Raw genomic sequence first — 16,051 nt, 5'->3', positions numbered from 1 at the left:
ATCCACCGTATTTAAGTTGTGTGTTTTTATTTGGTCCTTCTGTGTTGCTAACACTGTTAAAAACCACACTGCACCATTTGTTTTCTTTATTTTTCTACCTCTACCAATTCTTCTTATCTTCTACCTCAAATTTTATAGAGTTCATGTTTCTTTCATTTAATTGAAAGCAAAACAAGGTGATATTTTTTCAACACTACTTCTGTTTCCTGTATTAAGCTTCTAATATATATATATGCTTTTACTCTATTTCTTGAGTCTGGCTTTCTCCTTCTTTTAAGTTGTGGGATAATTTCACGGGTCTTGTGTTAGTTGTGTTTGTTGCTTTAATACACTATTTGTTCTTGTATAAAGAAAAGTCTTTATCATTTGTTCCAAGTCCCTGGGTGGGATCTCCTCCAGCACCTTCAGTTTACTTCAATACTCTTAGAATCTCTCCCGCCATCTCATAAGTGAGAGAGCTCATGGCCATAAATGTAAGGGTTAAAACTCACAGTTCTCAGGAGGCCCCTGTATTTCAAAAAAGCTCTACCTGGGGCAGCTTCCTGTTTGTCATTTCTTCACCTGCTGTTCTTCTCACTGCAGGACCACAGCATGGTTCTGTCTGGCACCCTCCTAGGATTACGGCCCAAGGCATCACTGCCTCCGTATCATGAGATGCCATGCTTGGGAGAAGCTCTGGCACAACCAGGCTTTCTGCCTGGTGTGAGTTTGCTGGCCCTTGCTCTGGACCCTCCAGAGGCTGGTCTCCCGCCTCAAAGTGGTTCCTACATCTGAGTGACTTCTTCCACAGGCCATGGTCACCACTGCCCTTGATCCTCCAGATTTGGGCATGTTAGCAGCAGCAGCAGCATTCATCTGTAGACTCTCCTGTGCCTACCCTCCTGCAGCACAGTAGTGTTTTCTTAGGAAGAGGGCTTATGAATTAGTTATTGCTCCAGTCTGTTCCCATCTGTAGTAGATCAGGCAGAAATTACTCAAACCTTTGTGGCTTCGTTGGTTTGTAGTTAACGCGTGTTGCCCACTAGATCTGTATTCCCTTTTATTCAGTCCAGCTAAATCCCATCTTCACATCTTCATCATTCCCTAGCTTCCTTCTAAACGTTTGGTACCCAACACTTTAATGGTTGTCACAGGGTAGCCCTTTAAGCAATACAATAATAATAAGTAGCTTCTAAGCAATAATCATAAGTGACTTCCTGGACATGCTCTCCACTTATAGGTTCAACGCCACCTTTCCAAACTCTTTGACAATATGGCCAAGATGCAGTTCCAGCTAGACGCCAATGAGAAGCCAACCAAGACCAGCCTTGGCATGTACAGCAAGGAAGGAGAATATGTGGCCTTCAGCGAGCCCTGTGACTGCAGTGGGCAGGTAACGCGTGCCTCGCTCTCTCAAGTGTCTGCAGTCAAGCATCAGCCTTCGGAACGGCCTTTGTGACCTTGGACCAGAACTGCTGTCCGTGCCTGGGGCCTGCCCAGTCCTCTGACTTGAACCGACATCGGAGCAGCTTGCAGCGCCCACTTCCCTCTCCCTGGGAAGGACACATGTCAATACCTATATATCTTCCTCACTCAAAGTCCTGTGCAGAGAGCAATAAAATGCACATAAACAACTCCCTGAGTCAACAAGAAAAGGGTTTGGAAATGATTAGCGGCACCAGGAGACTTTAACATGACAAGCCCTGGGGCACCCCACTGGGGAATCTGGGTCACTGACACCTTCCCCAGGAGAAAATGCCCTTTAAAATCAACCATAAACCTGAGCGTTCACTTCTCTGTACACATACACCTCCTGCAGCCCTACCCCGTGGAGAGCCCACTGCCACCCTGCTCCAGAAGCTCCACATCTCCCGGCACAGTTCAGGAAACACACAACAGGACACCCTTCTCCCCTTAACCCCCCGACCCGTCTTTCACCATCTTCACCAAAGTAGACAAGTCTTTGTTCATTATCCTACTGCATTTTCCTCCTTTGCTTCTTTTTTCTCTTCTCTTTCTTTCCCTTCCATTTTCTCTGTGCTGTTCTCAGTCATGTCCCACTCTTCGCAACCCCAAGGACTGCAGCCCTCCAGGCTTCTCTGTCCATGGGATTTCCCAGGTAAGAATACTGGAGTGGGTTGCCATTTCCTACTCCAGGGGATCTTCCTGACCCAGGGATCCAGCTCAAGCCTTTGAGTCTCCTGCATTGGCAGGTCGGAGAAAGCAATGGCACCCTACTCCAGTACTCTTGCCTGGAAAATCCCATGGACGGAGGAGCCTGGTAGGCTGCAGTCCTGGGGTCGCCAAGAGTCGGACACGACTAAGCGACTTCACTTTCATTTTTCACTTTCATGCATTGGAGAAGGAAATGGCAACCCACTCCATTGTTCTTGCCTGGAGAGACCCAGGGACAGGGGAGCCTGGTGGACTGCCGTCTATGGGGTCACACAGAGTTGGACACGACTGAAGCGACTTAGCAGCAGAAGCAGCATTGGCAGGTGTATTCTTTACCATTAGTGCCACCTGGGAAGCCCCCATTATCCTAAATATCCAAAGAAACATGGTCCCTGGGGTGCTAATCCAGTCCAGAGTAAAGCCTGGAGAAAAGATCTTCTTCAGAGTTCCACATTCATCCAAATGCAGCTTGGAAAGCAAGTCTAGCATCTGAAAATAGACATTCTCATTTTTATGAAACAGACATTGGGGTTTGAGTCAAACCTTGGGTGTTCTTTCTGTAGACTCAGAAAGCATTTAGTTGGAAAATATAATCCATATGCGCTGTGGACAAGGTCATGAGAATCCACTGACTTATTTACACCCCTGGGTCAGGAAGATCCCTTGTAGTAGGAAATGGCAACCCACTCCGGTTTTCTTGCTTGGGAAATCCCATGGACAGAGGAGCCTGGTGGGCTGCAGTCTTTGGGGTTATAGTCAGACACGTCTGAGCATGCAAGCACAATCCAGATGAAGATTTCCCCCTAATCTCTGGTCAGTAGTCTTGTCTTCCCTAAACCTGCTCCTCTGCTCTGTGGGTCCCAGTGGGCACACCGCCCCCTCCCCCGTTGTTAATTGAGCCTCGGTCTCAACTACCATTGCCCTGCATTGCACAAACGAACAGTTTCTCTGTGCCTTCGGGCAACCATGTGGGGTTGCACATCTTGCCTGGGCTCATCTTCCTCAGTGCCTCCGTCTGAGTGGAAGAAAATGTGCGTCCCTGAGCACATCTTAGGAGCCCTGAGTCTAACCCCGAGCTCTTCTTCCAGGTGGAAATATGGCTGAACCACGTGCTGGCTCGCATGAAGGCCACAGTGAGGCACGAGGTGACAGAAGGTGTAACCGCCTATGAGGAAAAGCCCAGGGAACAGTGGCTCTTTGACTACCCAGCTCAGGTATCCTCTGATCCATCCTCAGGCGCTCTCCTCCTCCAAGGCCTCTGTCAGCCTCCTGGGGCTGCCAGGCTCACCCATACTTCAGGGTCAGGAGAGGCTGGTCGGGAAGGGGTCAGCAGGAGGGACCAGGGAATTGTTAGCCATGACGCAATTCAGCTGTTACCTCGGGGCATTAAGGTTGTCCATTTTACTCCATTAGCTGCATAGAGCAGGGAGAACACATAGACAATTCAACTCACTGAGCCAGCTCTCTTTGTATGTGCCAAGCTCCCTGCTGAGCACAGGAGACACCAGCAGGAAACAAGACAATGTAATCCCACCCTGATGGAGTTTACAGACTGGCGTGGAAGTCAGCCACCTAAAGATGGGACCTGGTGTGATGGTAAAGGAAAGTCGGGGTCCTCTGGGAGCTGGTTAATGGGGTCTGGGGACGACCCTCCTGAAGACATGATTCTAGGCTGAGGTTTGAAATAGGAGTTGCAGGTGAAAGACAGAGGGAAGAGCACCCAAGTGTGGGAAAGAATGTGGACAAAGGCTCAGATGCAAGCAAGAGTCAATGTGTTTGAGGCATGAGTAACAGGTGGAGGGAGCAAGGGGCAGCAGATGGATTCGGGGGAGGAAACTGGGACACAGTTCTTATAGACCATGCTTGGGAGTGATGTGATTCCAAGATATATCTAAGTCCTTTCCTGGGATCTCAGGAGGGTAATGAAAGAGGGGGAGCTAATGAGGTTACTTTTTAATGACCTTGGCTGCAGTACACCACCCCTCCCTTCCCTGTTAATGTCTAGTATTGGGCTGGCCGAGAAGTTCATTTGGGTTTTTCTGTAACATCCTACGGAAAAACCCAAACAAACTCTTTGGCCAACCCAATACTACTGCTGGGACATTTGGGGGTTACAGATATCTAGTGGTGATTGAAGCCATAGGAGTTAGGTAAGAGTGTGTAGACCAAGCTGAGGCTGCAGATCAAACCCACGAGCATCATCCAAAGGCTGCATAGGCAGAGAAACCAGGGCAGCAGAATGAGAAACAGTCCCTTTTCTGATGGAAGGAATACCTGGGAATGGTAATCACGGAAACTAAAACAGAAGGCGTTGATAGCAGGTAAGAGGTCAGTTATGCCACACACGTATAAGAGGTCAAGGCAAGTAAAGAGGCTAAGGAACATCCATGACCTTGGTGAGGCCATCTTAGTGAAGTTGTAGCGAAGAGATCACACTGCCGGTAGTTGAGAAGGGAGAAGAAGGCGGGAAATGTTGACAGTGAGAGTAGACAGAGCAGAGAAATAAGCCAGTGCTGCAGAAGGAAAGGGGCCTCCCAGGTGGTGCTAGTGATAAAGAACTCACCTGCCAATGCAGGAAACATGGGTTCAATCCCTGGTCCGGAAGATCCCCTGGAGAAGGAGATGACAGCCCACTCCAGTATTCTTGCCTGGGAAATCCCACGGACAGAGGAACCTGGTGGGCTACAGGAGTCGCAAGTACAATTGCACATCACGTTCAGACCATTCTGACAAGATCACACTGCAGGAGGAACCTCTAAAAAAATCCAAACATGTCCTAAATCCAAAGGCAAAAAAAGAACAGGTAAATTCAAGAATAGTACTTTTTACTACAACAGAATTCTCTGCTCCATGAAGTGAATAATTCCCACCAGGATTCCTTGTTTGCCTGAATCAGAATTTTGAGGCAAGAAAATGTGTTTCTTCCTGCATTCTGACAGATTCATCTAGAGCAGTGTCTCCTGAGCCAAGTGGGACCACAGAGGATCCATGTCTCTAAATTCTTCACCATGCAGAATCAAAATTATGCATTTTCCGTATTAAATCTTCTGTTTCTCAGCAAGCAGAAGAAAGGTTCATTTAAATCACTTTTTCCATTTATTTATTTTGAATCTCTGAAGAATACAAATCAAAGTGTTGTTGTTGTTTGGTTGCTCAGTCACGCCCAACTTGCTGCGAACCCATGGACCATAGCCCACCAGGCTCCTTTGTCCATGGGATTTTTTAGGCAAGAACACTGGAGTGGGTTGCCATTTCCTTCTCCAACAAATCAAAGTGGCCACACCGAATTTCAGTGTCATCTTTCCTGACCTGCGAAGAGTAGACCTTTTAAAGTTAGAGACACAGATGTAAGAACGGACATGTGTGGACACAGGGCAGGAAGGGGAGAATGGGGAGATGGGATTGCCATGTATACACTACCATGTGTGAAATAGGTAGCTAGTGGGAAGCTGCTGAATAGCACAGGGAGCTCAGCCCTGTGCCCTGTGATGACCAAGAAGGGTGGGATGTGGGGTCCAAGATGGAGGAGACATATGTATACATATAAACTGATGATTCACTTTGTTGTACAGCAGGGACTAACACGTGTTGTAAAGCAATCAGACTCCAATTTAAAGAAAGAGCAGGCTTTTCAAAGTTAAAAGTTTGAAGAGATTTTTAAAGATATAGTGTAAGTACTATGGGCAAGAAAAAAATCTGCCACACATAATCAGCAGTGGCTCACTCAACTACAAAACTTCAACTGTAAGGGTTTCCAGAAGAACAGAGCAAAGACTGAGTATCATTGAGATGTCCAATCAAGACTTTGTTATCCTCCCAGGCACAGGAAAGGTGCTGTGGCCTGAGAAGCAAAAACAGAAAGGTCAGTGTAGCAATTTCTAAAAGCAACTAACATTGACCTGAGTGAGCCTTTAGCTGTTCTCAACCAAATGGTACATTTTTCAAGAGCAGAAAGGACTCTCCCCACTTGTGTTGTACCCACTTTATATCTCCGAGGACTTAGAAGCACATGTTCAAGGGAACAGTGCTGGTGGAAGAGGGAGGGAAGGGATGTCCATCACCCACACGATTATATTCTCAGCCCCTGCTGTGTGAGAGTGGGCTGGTTTGAGAGACAGTCCTGGTAATGGCTTTCCTAAGCAACTCTTGGTGCCATAGGTGGCCCTGACCTGTACCCAGATCTGGTGGACCACAGAGGTGGGCATGGCATTTGCAAGGCTGGAGGAAGGCTATGAGAATGCCATGAAGGACTATTACAAGAAGCAAGTGGCCCAGCTCAAAACCCTCATCACCATGCTCATTGGCCAGCTCTCCAAGGGGGACCGTCAGAAGATCATGACCATATGCACCATCGATGTCCATGCCCGGGACGTGGTGGCCAAGATGATTGCTCAGAAGGTGAGTCCCGGACTTTCAAGAGTACCACTCTTTGTGGGTAGCTATACCACAAGTATTGGGATTTGGGAGAAGCTCACATGTGGCCAAAACACAGGGGCTCCAAACTCTGCACCAGTCGGGGATCTGGGAGAGGATCCAGGTGGCTGCTCCTACCGTAAAAACCCCAGCAAAACAGCAGCATCCAAGCGGCTCGTGCTTTCTGTGCCATACCAGGTAGTGTGCTGCTCTCCTGAGTGGGCACAACACCCGAGCCCCATGGATCCTGCGGCCACGGGGCCACCTCCTACCTATTGAATCTTGTGATTCACCAACCTACTCTGCCACGCCCTCTCTAGGTAGATAACGCCCAGGCCTTCCTCTGGCTGTCCCAGCTAAGGCACCGATGGGATGACGAGGCCAAACACTGCTTCGCCAACATCTGTGATGCCCAGTTTCTATACTCCTATGAGTACCTGGGAAATACCCCTCGCCTGGTGATCACGCCCTTGACAGACAGGTGAGCACTAGCATCAGCCACTGACACAGGAGCCTTCTGCTGTCTGGCTCTCACCATCCACGGTCACTTGCCATTTGTCTGTGAGGCTGCAGGGGGAGGGCCAGACTTAACCCAACAGATGCAAAATAAACTGAAATGGCATAGGACAGAACCCTGATCAGAGCAAACCCCAGAGCAAATCAGTGGGCCACGTTTGTTTGTTTGTTTTTAATTTATTTATTTGGCTGTCTTGGGTCTTAGTTGTGGCATGCAGGATCTCTCATTGTGGTGCACAGATTCTCTAGTTTTGGCACACAGGCTCTGGAGCGCATGGGCTCAGTGGTTACGCCAGGCGGACTAATGGTCACTGGAAATGCAGAGATCACTAAAACTTAAACTCCAGTTTTGTTGAGGGAAATAAGACATGTGTAGATAAAAATTTCAGAAGTATAAGGGGAAGGATTTCCCTGGTGGTCAAGTGGTTGGGACTCTGTGCTGTCAATGAAGGGGGCTCAGGTTTGACCCCTGATTGGGGAACTAGGATGGTGCATGTTGCACTGCACAACCAAGAAAAACAAAAGTTTAAAAAAATCATGCCGAAGAAATGATGCTTTTGAACTGTGGTGTTGGAGAAGACTCTTGAGAATCCCTTGGACAGCAAGGCGATCAAATCAGTCAATCCTGAAGGAAATCAGTCCTGAATATTCATTTTAGGGACTGATGCCTAAGCTGAAGCTTTAATACTCTGCCACCTGATGATAAGAACTGACTCATTGGAAAAGACCCCGACGCTGGGAAATATTGAGGGCAGGAGGAGAAGGGGATGACAGAGGATGAGATGGTTGGCTGGCATCACTGACTCGATGGACATGAATTTGAATAAACTCAGGGAAACAGTGAAGGACAGGGAAGCCTGGTGTGCTTCAGTCCATGGGGTCGCAAAGAGTTGGACATGACTGAGCAACTGAACTCACTGAAATAAATAGCACAGGGAAAATGTGCAAGGTCATAGTACAGAATAGGGCACAGAGCCACTCACTACAGGCTTCCAAGTAAGTGGCCTCTGAGCACAGAGGATCTCAGCCACTGTAGGAAGAAGAGGACCAGGAACACTCCAGGGAAGACAGTGTCTGATCTGGACCCTGAAGGCCCAATAGGACTCTAATAGGATTTCAGTTGGTTTTCGGATGACTGGCAGGCTATCCATGAAAAGCTGTGCACATGTCACCTTTTCTACTGAAAAGATACACTGTTGTTGTTCAGTCCCTCAGTCGTGTCTGACTCATTGTGACCCCAAGGACTGCAGCATGACAGGCTCCCCTGTCCTCCCCTGTTCCCAAGTTTGCTCAAATTCATGTCCATTGAGTCAGTGATGCTATCTAGCCAGCTCATCTTCTGTCACCCCTTCTCTTTTTGCCATAAGTTGGATCTATAGCATCCATTAATTGTTAAAGTGGTCTGGGATGCCCCAAAGTTGAAGAACTAGGGATTAGCGTTCTGGTTGGAATTTTGTGGGCAAAGATGTGGATATAGGAAAATTTAAAGCATGTTCTTGGAAGAGGGACTTTGGGGGAAGTAGTCAGGAATGAGCCTGGTAAGATAGGAAAGAGTCTAACTGTGAAATGTGAAAATCATATTCTTTATCCAGTAAGGAGTGATCAACTATTGAAACTTTTTCATCAGAGGAGTAAAAAAGGACGAAAACTTGTAAAGATTCATCTGACAAAAGAATGTGGGCAAAGGACAGAGAGGACAGGGAGATAAGGTCATGATCCGTGTCAGAAATGGTATATTAATTCTGCAGAGATTTCTATAAATTCTGTTAAATGCTGGTGCCCTTTCCCCTTATAATTCCACTGAACATTAAATCTCTTCTTCTGCAAAAAGACCTGCGTATGAGTGACTGGCTTACCCAGAATAAGCAAACTGTAGGTAATGAAGACACATCGTAAATTGTGATGGTTAAAGTGGCCAAATAGAATCCGTGCCATCTTCTACTTAATTTTCTCTCTGCCTATTTTAAGTATTATCGCCTGTATTCTGGCTAAATCCTCAGATATATTTCCAAATAACAATTAGTGAAATTGTAATCACTCTGCTTGAGGAACGAATAGGGGTGTGGGAACTTCAAAGTCACTGGAGGTCCCAGCATCATCCATAGAGGAAGACCTCCTGGTCCATCTCCCCCCATGCTTTTCATTTTTGTAATTCATCTTCCACCCAGAGTCCCGCTCAAACCACTCATTTGTTTACTCTTGCATCTCTCTGTTTCATGGGAGCTTGTAGAGGTCACATCACTGTCTCCAGCTGCTCCCCACCACATTTAGACTAAAATATGAATTCCTTGTGGAACATCGTAATTCCTGCCAACCACCCTGAGGCCTCACAGCCTGCAGTCCAGCCACACTGGCCTCCTCTGTGTTCCTCGATCCTTTTAAGTTCATTTCAAGGTACAACCTTGAATACGTGTGGTCCCTTCTGTCTGGACTGCTCTTCCCTATGCTTTCTGCTCCACTGTCATCCTCTCATCCTTTCTTGTTCTGCTCTTCACTCTGAGGAGACCTTCCATGACCACTCTTTCTAAAAGACAACCTCTCCCACCTCTCAAACACAGACACACACACACATACCCGTACACACACAAATAACATTAAGGATCCCCCCATTTATCCTCTCTCTAAGGGCTTCCCTAGTAGCTCAGCTGATAAAGAATCCACCTGCCATGCAGGAGACCCAGTTTGATTCCTGGGTCAGGAAGATCCACTGGAGAAGGGATAGACTACCCATTCCAGTATTCTTGGGTTTCGCTTGTGGCTCAGCTGGTAAAGAATCCGCCTGCAGTGCAGCAGACCTGGGTTTGATCCCTAGGTTGGGAAGATACCCTGGAGAAGGGAACGGCTACCCACTCCAGTGTTCTGGCCTGGAGAATTCCATAGACTGCATAGTGCATGGGGTCACAAAAGAGTCAGACACTACTGAGCAACTTTCACTTTCACTTTTCAGCATCTCCCACATTCTGAAATGAGCTTACCTTCTGCCTTCTTGGCAACAGTACCCTTTGGAATGTAAACTTTTTCCTCTCAGAGATCTTTGTCTGTCTCATCTGTTGCTATTTTTACCAATACCTAGTAGATGTTGAGGAGAAGGCGATGGCACCCCACTCCAGTACTCTTGCCTGGAAAATCCCATGGACAGAGGAGCCTGGTAGGCTGCAGTCCATGGGGTTGCTAAGAGTCGGACACAACTGAGCGACTTCACTTTCACTTTCCACTTTCATGCATAGGAGAAGGAAATGGCAGCCCACTTCAGTGTTCTTGCTTGGAGAATCCCAGGAACGGGGGAGCCTGGTGGGCTGCTGTCTATGGGGTCGCACAGAGTCGAACACGACTGAAGCGACTTAGCAGCAGCAGCAGCAGCAGTAGATGTTGAATTACTATCTCTAAGTGAATGAATTTGGAGAAAGCAGTGGCAACCTATTCCAGTGCTCTTGCCTAGCAAATCCCATGGATGGAGGAGCCTGGTAGGCTGCAGTCCATGGGGTCACTAGGAGTCAGGCACGACTGAGCAACTTCACTTTCACTTTTTACTTTCATGCATTGAAGAAGGAAATGGCAACCCACTCCAGTGTTCTTGCCTGGAGAATCCCAGGGACAGGGGAGCCTGGTGGGCTGCCGTCTCTGGGGTCACACAGAGTTGGACGTGACTGAAGCGACTTAGCAGCAGCAGCAGCAGCAGTGAATGAATGATAGTTCATTGTTGAAAACCCAGGTCGTAAGAATGACAGAATTGGGAAGAGGGGATTGACTCAAAGGAGGGGTCCACATGGGACTCCGTCTATGCCTTGGCTCCCAAAGAAGAAGCAGACCCTATGCTCTCTCCTGCTCTCAGCTGGGCACCCACCCTGCTCCCTGCCCCAGCTGAGGACAGAAGGCAGACAGCGTCAGTTCAGGGGGAGAGGCAGATTCCTCTGTAGCTGGAACAGTAAAGGCAGCAGCAACTCTGAGGGTTCGGGTGTCTCAGGGGTTTTACTAGGGCTTCACTGGATCATGATCAGTTGGAGGGGCTCATTCGCTGTGGGTACAGGGAAAAGCTTTCCTACCTGGAATTTGATTCACAGGGGACCCTCTCACATGTCTTTGCCTTTGTGGTGATTCTCAGCAAGACACCTGTTCTAAACAGGAAGGGCATCCGGAAGGGTGTTCTCTCTGACAGTGAGGTTTTTTTTGCCTGCCTTGGACTATGAGCTAACAGTTTGGGAATTTATATCACTCAGAGCAGAGAAATGAAGCTATTATATGTTTGAGCAACTTGATTAATGTCTGTCTCTAGCTTTGGACTCTATGTTCCACAAAAGCATTGACTTTGATTGGCTCACTGCTCCATGGTGCCCCAGGACTCAACATCATGTCCAGCAAGTAACAGGCATTTGAGAAATATTCATTGTGTAAAAGCAGTGAAATGATTTCTGAGGCCTGGGTTGATGCATTCAGCTCCCCATACCATTCAGAGTATTTCCTTCCTCTCCCCTGGCACATCAGACGTTATTCCAAGTAATAAAAAGTGCATGACTTTCCTTTTCCCTGGGTCTTCACACCTAACCATGCGTTGAAGGCGATGATTGCCTCTTTTGGAGTTAGAGATCTCTGGTACTCTAATGCTGAAGGAAATGGCAACCCACTCCAGTGTTCTTGCCTGGAGAATCCCAGGGACAGGGGAGCCTGGTGGGCTGCCGTCTATGGGGTCGCACAGAGTCGGACACGACTGAAGCGACTTAGCAGCAGCAGCAGCAGTAGTACTCTAATGCTGAATGCCTCCTAGAGGGACGGGGTAAAGTTTGGACAATGACTTATTACCAAAATAGGCATTATTACCTCTCCTATGGAAGAATGCAAATAGGAACTTGATTTACTGCAAAGATCGGTGAATACTGTACAGAGCTTGACCTTGTTCTGCACATGAGATGCTCTTCTACTGTGGAGTGCATACTTATACGGCAAATTCCATTTTCTCATTGACTTCCATTATTATCTCAAGAAATGTCTTGGCCAGAAAAAAAAAAAAAAAATCGGCCTCCACCCAGAAAATTGCATTTTAAAGAGCATTGAGTTTTTGCTGGTGTCCTGCTTAAGTACATTTAATTCTCTCCTGCCAGAGGAATTAATCAAATGGACAATTGATCCGCACAGCCTCTGCACATTCATTCAAGGCACAACCACATTACTGCACGTCCGACTGATTATGCCTGTTTCTTCGGAACGTCCCACCGCCTGGATGGGACCAGAATGTATAAGTAGGTACAATGGCTCAGCCGCTGTCCCAGGACTTGAACACAATGCTAAGTTGAAGGGCTAAATGGAGATCCTTTTTCATGCTGAACAAAAGCTGTTCTCCTAGGTTGCCTCTTCATCTTTGGAGGATCTCCCGCTTCACTCCCCTTCCCTCACCTTCACACACAGCCCCCTACTGGAAGGATTGTCTTAGTCAACTGCTTATCCATTTGCAGAACCTCTTGATTTCTTAGGCACTAAGGCAAGTGGGCGAGATATAATTGATGCAAGAGTCTGACAGTGATTTTCTGAATAGGCCACAATTACCAAAGTCATGGTCTTCCCAGATGGCACTAGTGGTAATAACCCATCTGCCAACGCAGGAGAAGCAAGAGACGCAGTTTCCATCCCTGGGTCAGGAAGGTCCCCTGGAGAAGGAAGCGGCAACCCACTCCAGTATTCTTGCCTGGAAAACTCCATGGACAGAAGAACCCGGCAGGCTACAGTCCGTAGGGCTGCAAAGAGTCAGACACGACTGAGCACACACACCCATAGCAAAATGATACCCTCTGTTTTCAAGTTTTTATTGAAACATAGTTGATTTACAATGTAATATTAGGTTGGGGTATACAGCATAGTGATTTCAGTGTTTTTATAGATGATACTCCATTTAAAGTTATTGTAAAATATTGGGGGTGGGGTGGGAGGGAGGCTTAAGAGAGAGGGGATATATATACACATATAGCTGATTCATTTTGTTGTACAGCAGAAACTAACACAACACTGTAAAGCAATTAGACTCCCGTAAAGTAAATAAATAAACGTGCTGTGCTTAGTCCCGCATTGCAGGCCGATTCTTTACCATCTGAGCCACCGGGGAAGCCCAAATAAATAAATACATTTTTAAAAAGTTGTTATACAATATTGATTCTATCCCCTTTGCTGTACATCACATCCTTGTATCTTATTTATTTTGTACATACCAGAGAGGCAAGTCTTAATCCCCTTCCACTATATTATTCCTCTCTTCAACCCTCTTCCCACTGATATCTGCTAGTTTGTTGTGTGTATCTGTCTGTTTTGTTATATTCATTCACTTTATTTTTTTGGATTCTACATAGAAGTGAAAATGTACAGTGTTTGTCTTTCTCTGTTTGACTTAACTTCACTTAGCATTATACCCTCCAGTGCCATCCATGCTGTTGCCAATGGCAAAATTTCATTCTTTTGAAAACCTTTGCACCATGAAGGAAACCATCAGCAAAATGAAAAGACAGTGTACTGAGTGGGAAAAGATACTTGTAACCATCACCCTATTCAAAGCTTTGAGTCTATCAAATTGCCTCAGCCTATCTGTTCTTCCTCTGTTTCATCATTATGTTCATCCATCTATATGCTGTACTTTTTAAGGACTGCAGCTGTATTGTGGGTTGTAATATTTTTATAGCAAGGTATCATCTATTTGCATTTTCCTTTTTTTTTAAGCTCTTCCTTTCTTCCTTCAAATGAGCTTTAATCATTTTGTCAAGTCCCAAAATATAAATGATTAGGGTTTTAATTGGTGAGGCTTAAAACCTTCAAATTAATTTTGAAAACATGGCCTCACATCTTTGTAACACGTGATCTATTTCTCTTTGTTCATACCTTTGTTAGGGGAAGCACACTGACTGAAACCGCCCGCCCTGGCCAGGCACCATAGTAACCATCTGCATGAGTTGTTTTATGACAGGAGGTCCTGGCAAGGAACACAGAACTAATAAGCTACCACCAACCGAAAGTGTTCGGGAAAGGTCAAAAAGGGACCCCACATGTCTGACCACCTCCCAGAATCCTCCTCACTGGCCTCCATCTTGGCTGAACAAGGTGTGCACCACCAGGAAGGACTCTGAGTCAGAATGATTGGCTAAGGACAACCCGGAAACTAATCCCATCACCATAAAACCCGAGGTTGTGAGTTGTGGCAGAGCAGTTCTCCTGGGTTCCCTTACCCTACTGCTCTCCACCCGGGTGCCCTTTCCCAGTAAAATCTCTTGCTTTGTCAGCACATGTGTCTCCTCAGACAATTCATTTCCGAGTATTAGACAAGAGCCCAGTTTCGGGCCCTGGAAGGGGTCCCCCTTCCTGCAACACCTTCAGTTGTGTTTCTTAGAAAGGTTTATAAACATCTTCATATAGATTTGAGTGTTTCTTATTGTTACCTCTGCTGCTGCTGCTGCTGCATATCGTTACCTCTAGGGAGCTTTAAATTTTTTATTCCTATATAAGGTTTTTTTATTATATATATATATAATGAAATTTATATATATTTAAAACAACTTATTGAGCTTTCTTTTATGTCAAAAATTTTACCCATCCAAGTGTATAATCAATGATTGTTAGTAACTTTATCAAGTAGTGTAAACATCACCATAAATCAATTGCAACATTTTTATGCTCCTCAATAAGATCCCTCATGGATCCCTCATGGCCATTTATAGTTAATCCTCATTCCCACCCACAGTCCTGTGCAGTCACTAATCTATTTCTATCTCTATAAATTTGCCTATTTTGTACATTTCTTATAAATGGAATCTTACAGCATGTGGTCTCTTGTGTCTGGCTTGTTTCATTTTATGTGATGTTTGGGGGTTTTTCCTTATAAAATATGTGTCAGTAATTTGTTACTTATTATCTCTGAACAATAATCCATTTTACAGATAATGACATATTTTGCCTATCCAGTTATCTTAGGTAATTTTTAGTTTGGGGCCATTACAAACAGTGTTTCTGTGAACATTTGCTTGCAAGTTTTTGCATGGACATTGTGTTTTAATTTCTCTTGGGTTAATACCTAGGAGAGGAGTTGTTGGGTGGTATGGCAGTTTTATGTTTAACTTTTTGATAAATTATTTTCTGAAGTAACTTGATTGTCTTATATCCCCACCAGCAATGTGTGAGGCTTCCCATTTCTCCACATCCTTGACAACATTTATTATTATGTCTTATAATTGTAGCCATTCTAGTGGATGTGAAGTAGGATCTCATTTGAGTTTTAATTTGTATTTCTGTAATAATGATATTGAGCATATCTTCATGTGCTCATTGGCCATTTGTATATATTCTTTGGCATAATTTCTGTTCATATCTTTTGTCTATTGTTTGATTGAGCTGTTTGTACTCTTACTGAGTTCTCAGGCTTTTTTGTATATTCTGGATATATTGCATATGTGTTTGCAAGCATTTTATCCCAGCCTGTTGCTTATCTTTTCATTTTCTTCATGGCATCTTTTGAAGTGCAAATGTTGTTAATTTTGATGAATGAAATTAAGCAAAGATGTCTTAGTTACAACAGCAAAAATATAGTCCATAAAAGAAAAACCTGAAAAACAGAATCTCATCAAAATTCAGTTGTGTATAGGAAAAAGTTGGTCTTTGTAAATTTATCTCCTATTCTGCCCATCTACTGCCTTGCAGTAAAAATTCTTTAAAACATTCCACCGAGGACCTCAGTCCTACAACTGGTAAAGCTTAATTTGGCCAAGAATTCAAAGGAGACTGGAAGCAGGTTCTTTCCCCAAGAGGGTCCAGGTAAGAGTCCAGTCAACTGGTTCCTTGATTTTGACCCTGTGAGACCATCAGTAGAGGAGCCACCTGGATTCCTATGTATAGAAATGAGATTATAAATGGGTGTTTTTTTTAAAAGCCTCTTTGTGTGTGTGTGTATACCAATAGGAAATGAATAAAATCAGCTGTGATTTCACCAACTCTAAGATTAGCC

At 45.4% G+C, this 16,051-nt stretch overlaps 1 protein-coding gene across 1 annotated transcript in view; it reads left to right on the top strand.

The window, feature by feature from the left end:
• DNAH9 (dynein axonemal heavy chain 9) overlaps positions 1–16,051 on the top strand; it is a 288,583-nt gene that overhangs the window by 85,053 nt on the left and 187,479 nt on the right. The window contains exons 23-26 of the mRNA XM_055576493.1: positions 1,220–1,372; positions 3,243–3,368; positions 6,313–6,552; positions 6,888–7,048. Of these exons, the coding sequence (XP_055432468.1) occupies positions 1,220–1,372; positions 3,243–3,368; positions 6,313–6,552; positions 6,888–7,048 (680 nt within the window). The remainder of the gene's footprint in view (positions 1–1,219; positions 1,373–3,242; positions 3,369–6,312; positions 6,553–6,887; positions 7,049–16,051) is intronic.

The sequence above is a fragment of the Bubalus kerabau genome, chromosome 4 (genome assembly GCF_029407905.1).
Source record: "Bubalus kerabau isolate K-KA32 ecotype Philippines breed swamp buffalo chromosome 4, PCC_UOA_SB_1v2, whole genome shotgun sequence".
Lineage (NCBI taxonomy): Eukaryota > Metazoa > Chordata > Mammalia > Artiodactyla > Bovidae > Bubalus > Bubalus kerabau.
This window is presented reverse-complemented; position numbering and strand designations above follow the sequence as displayed.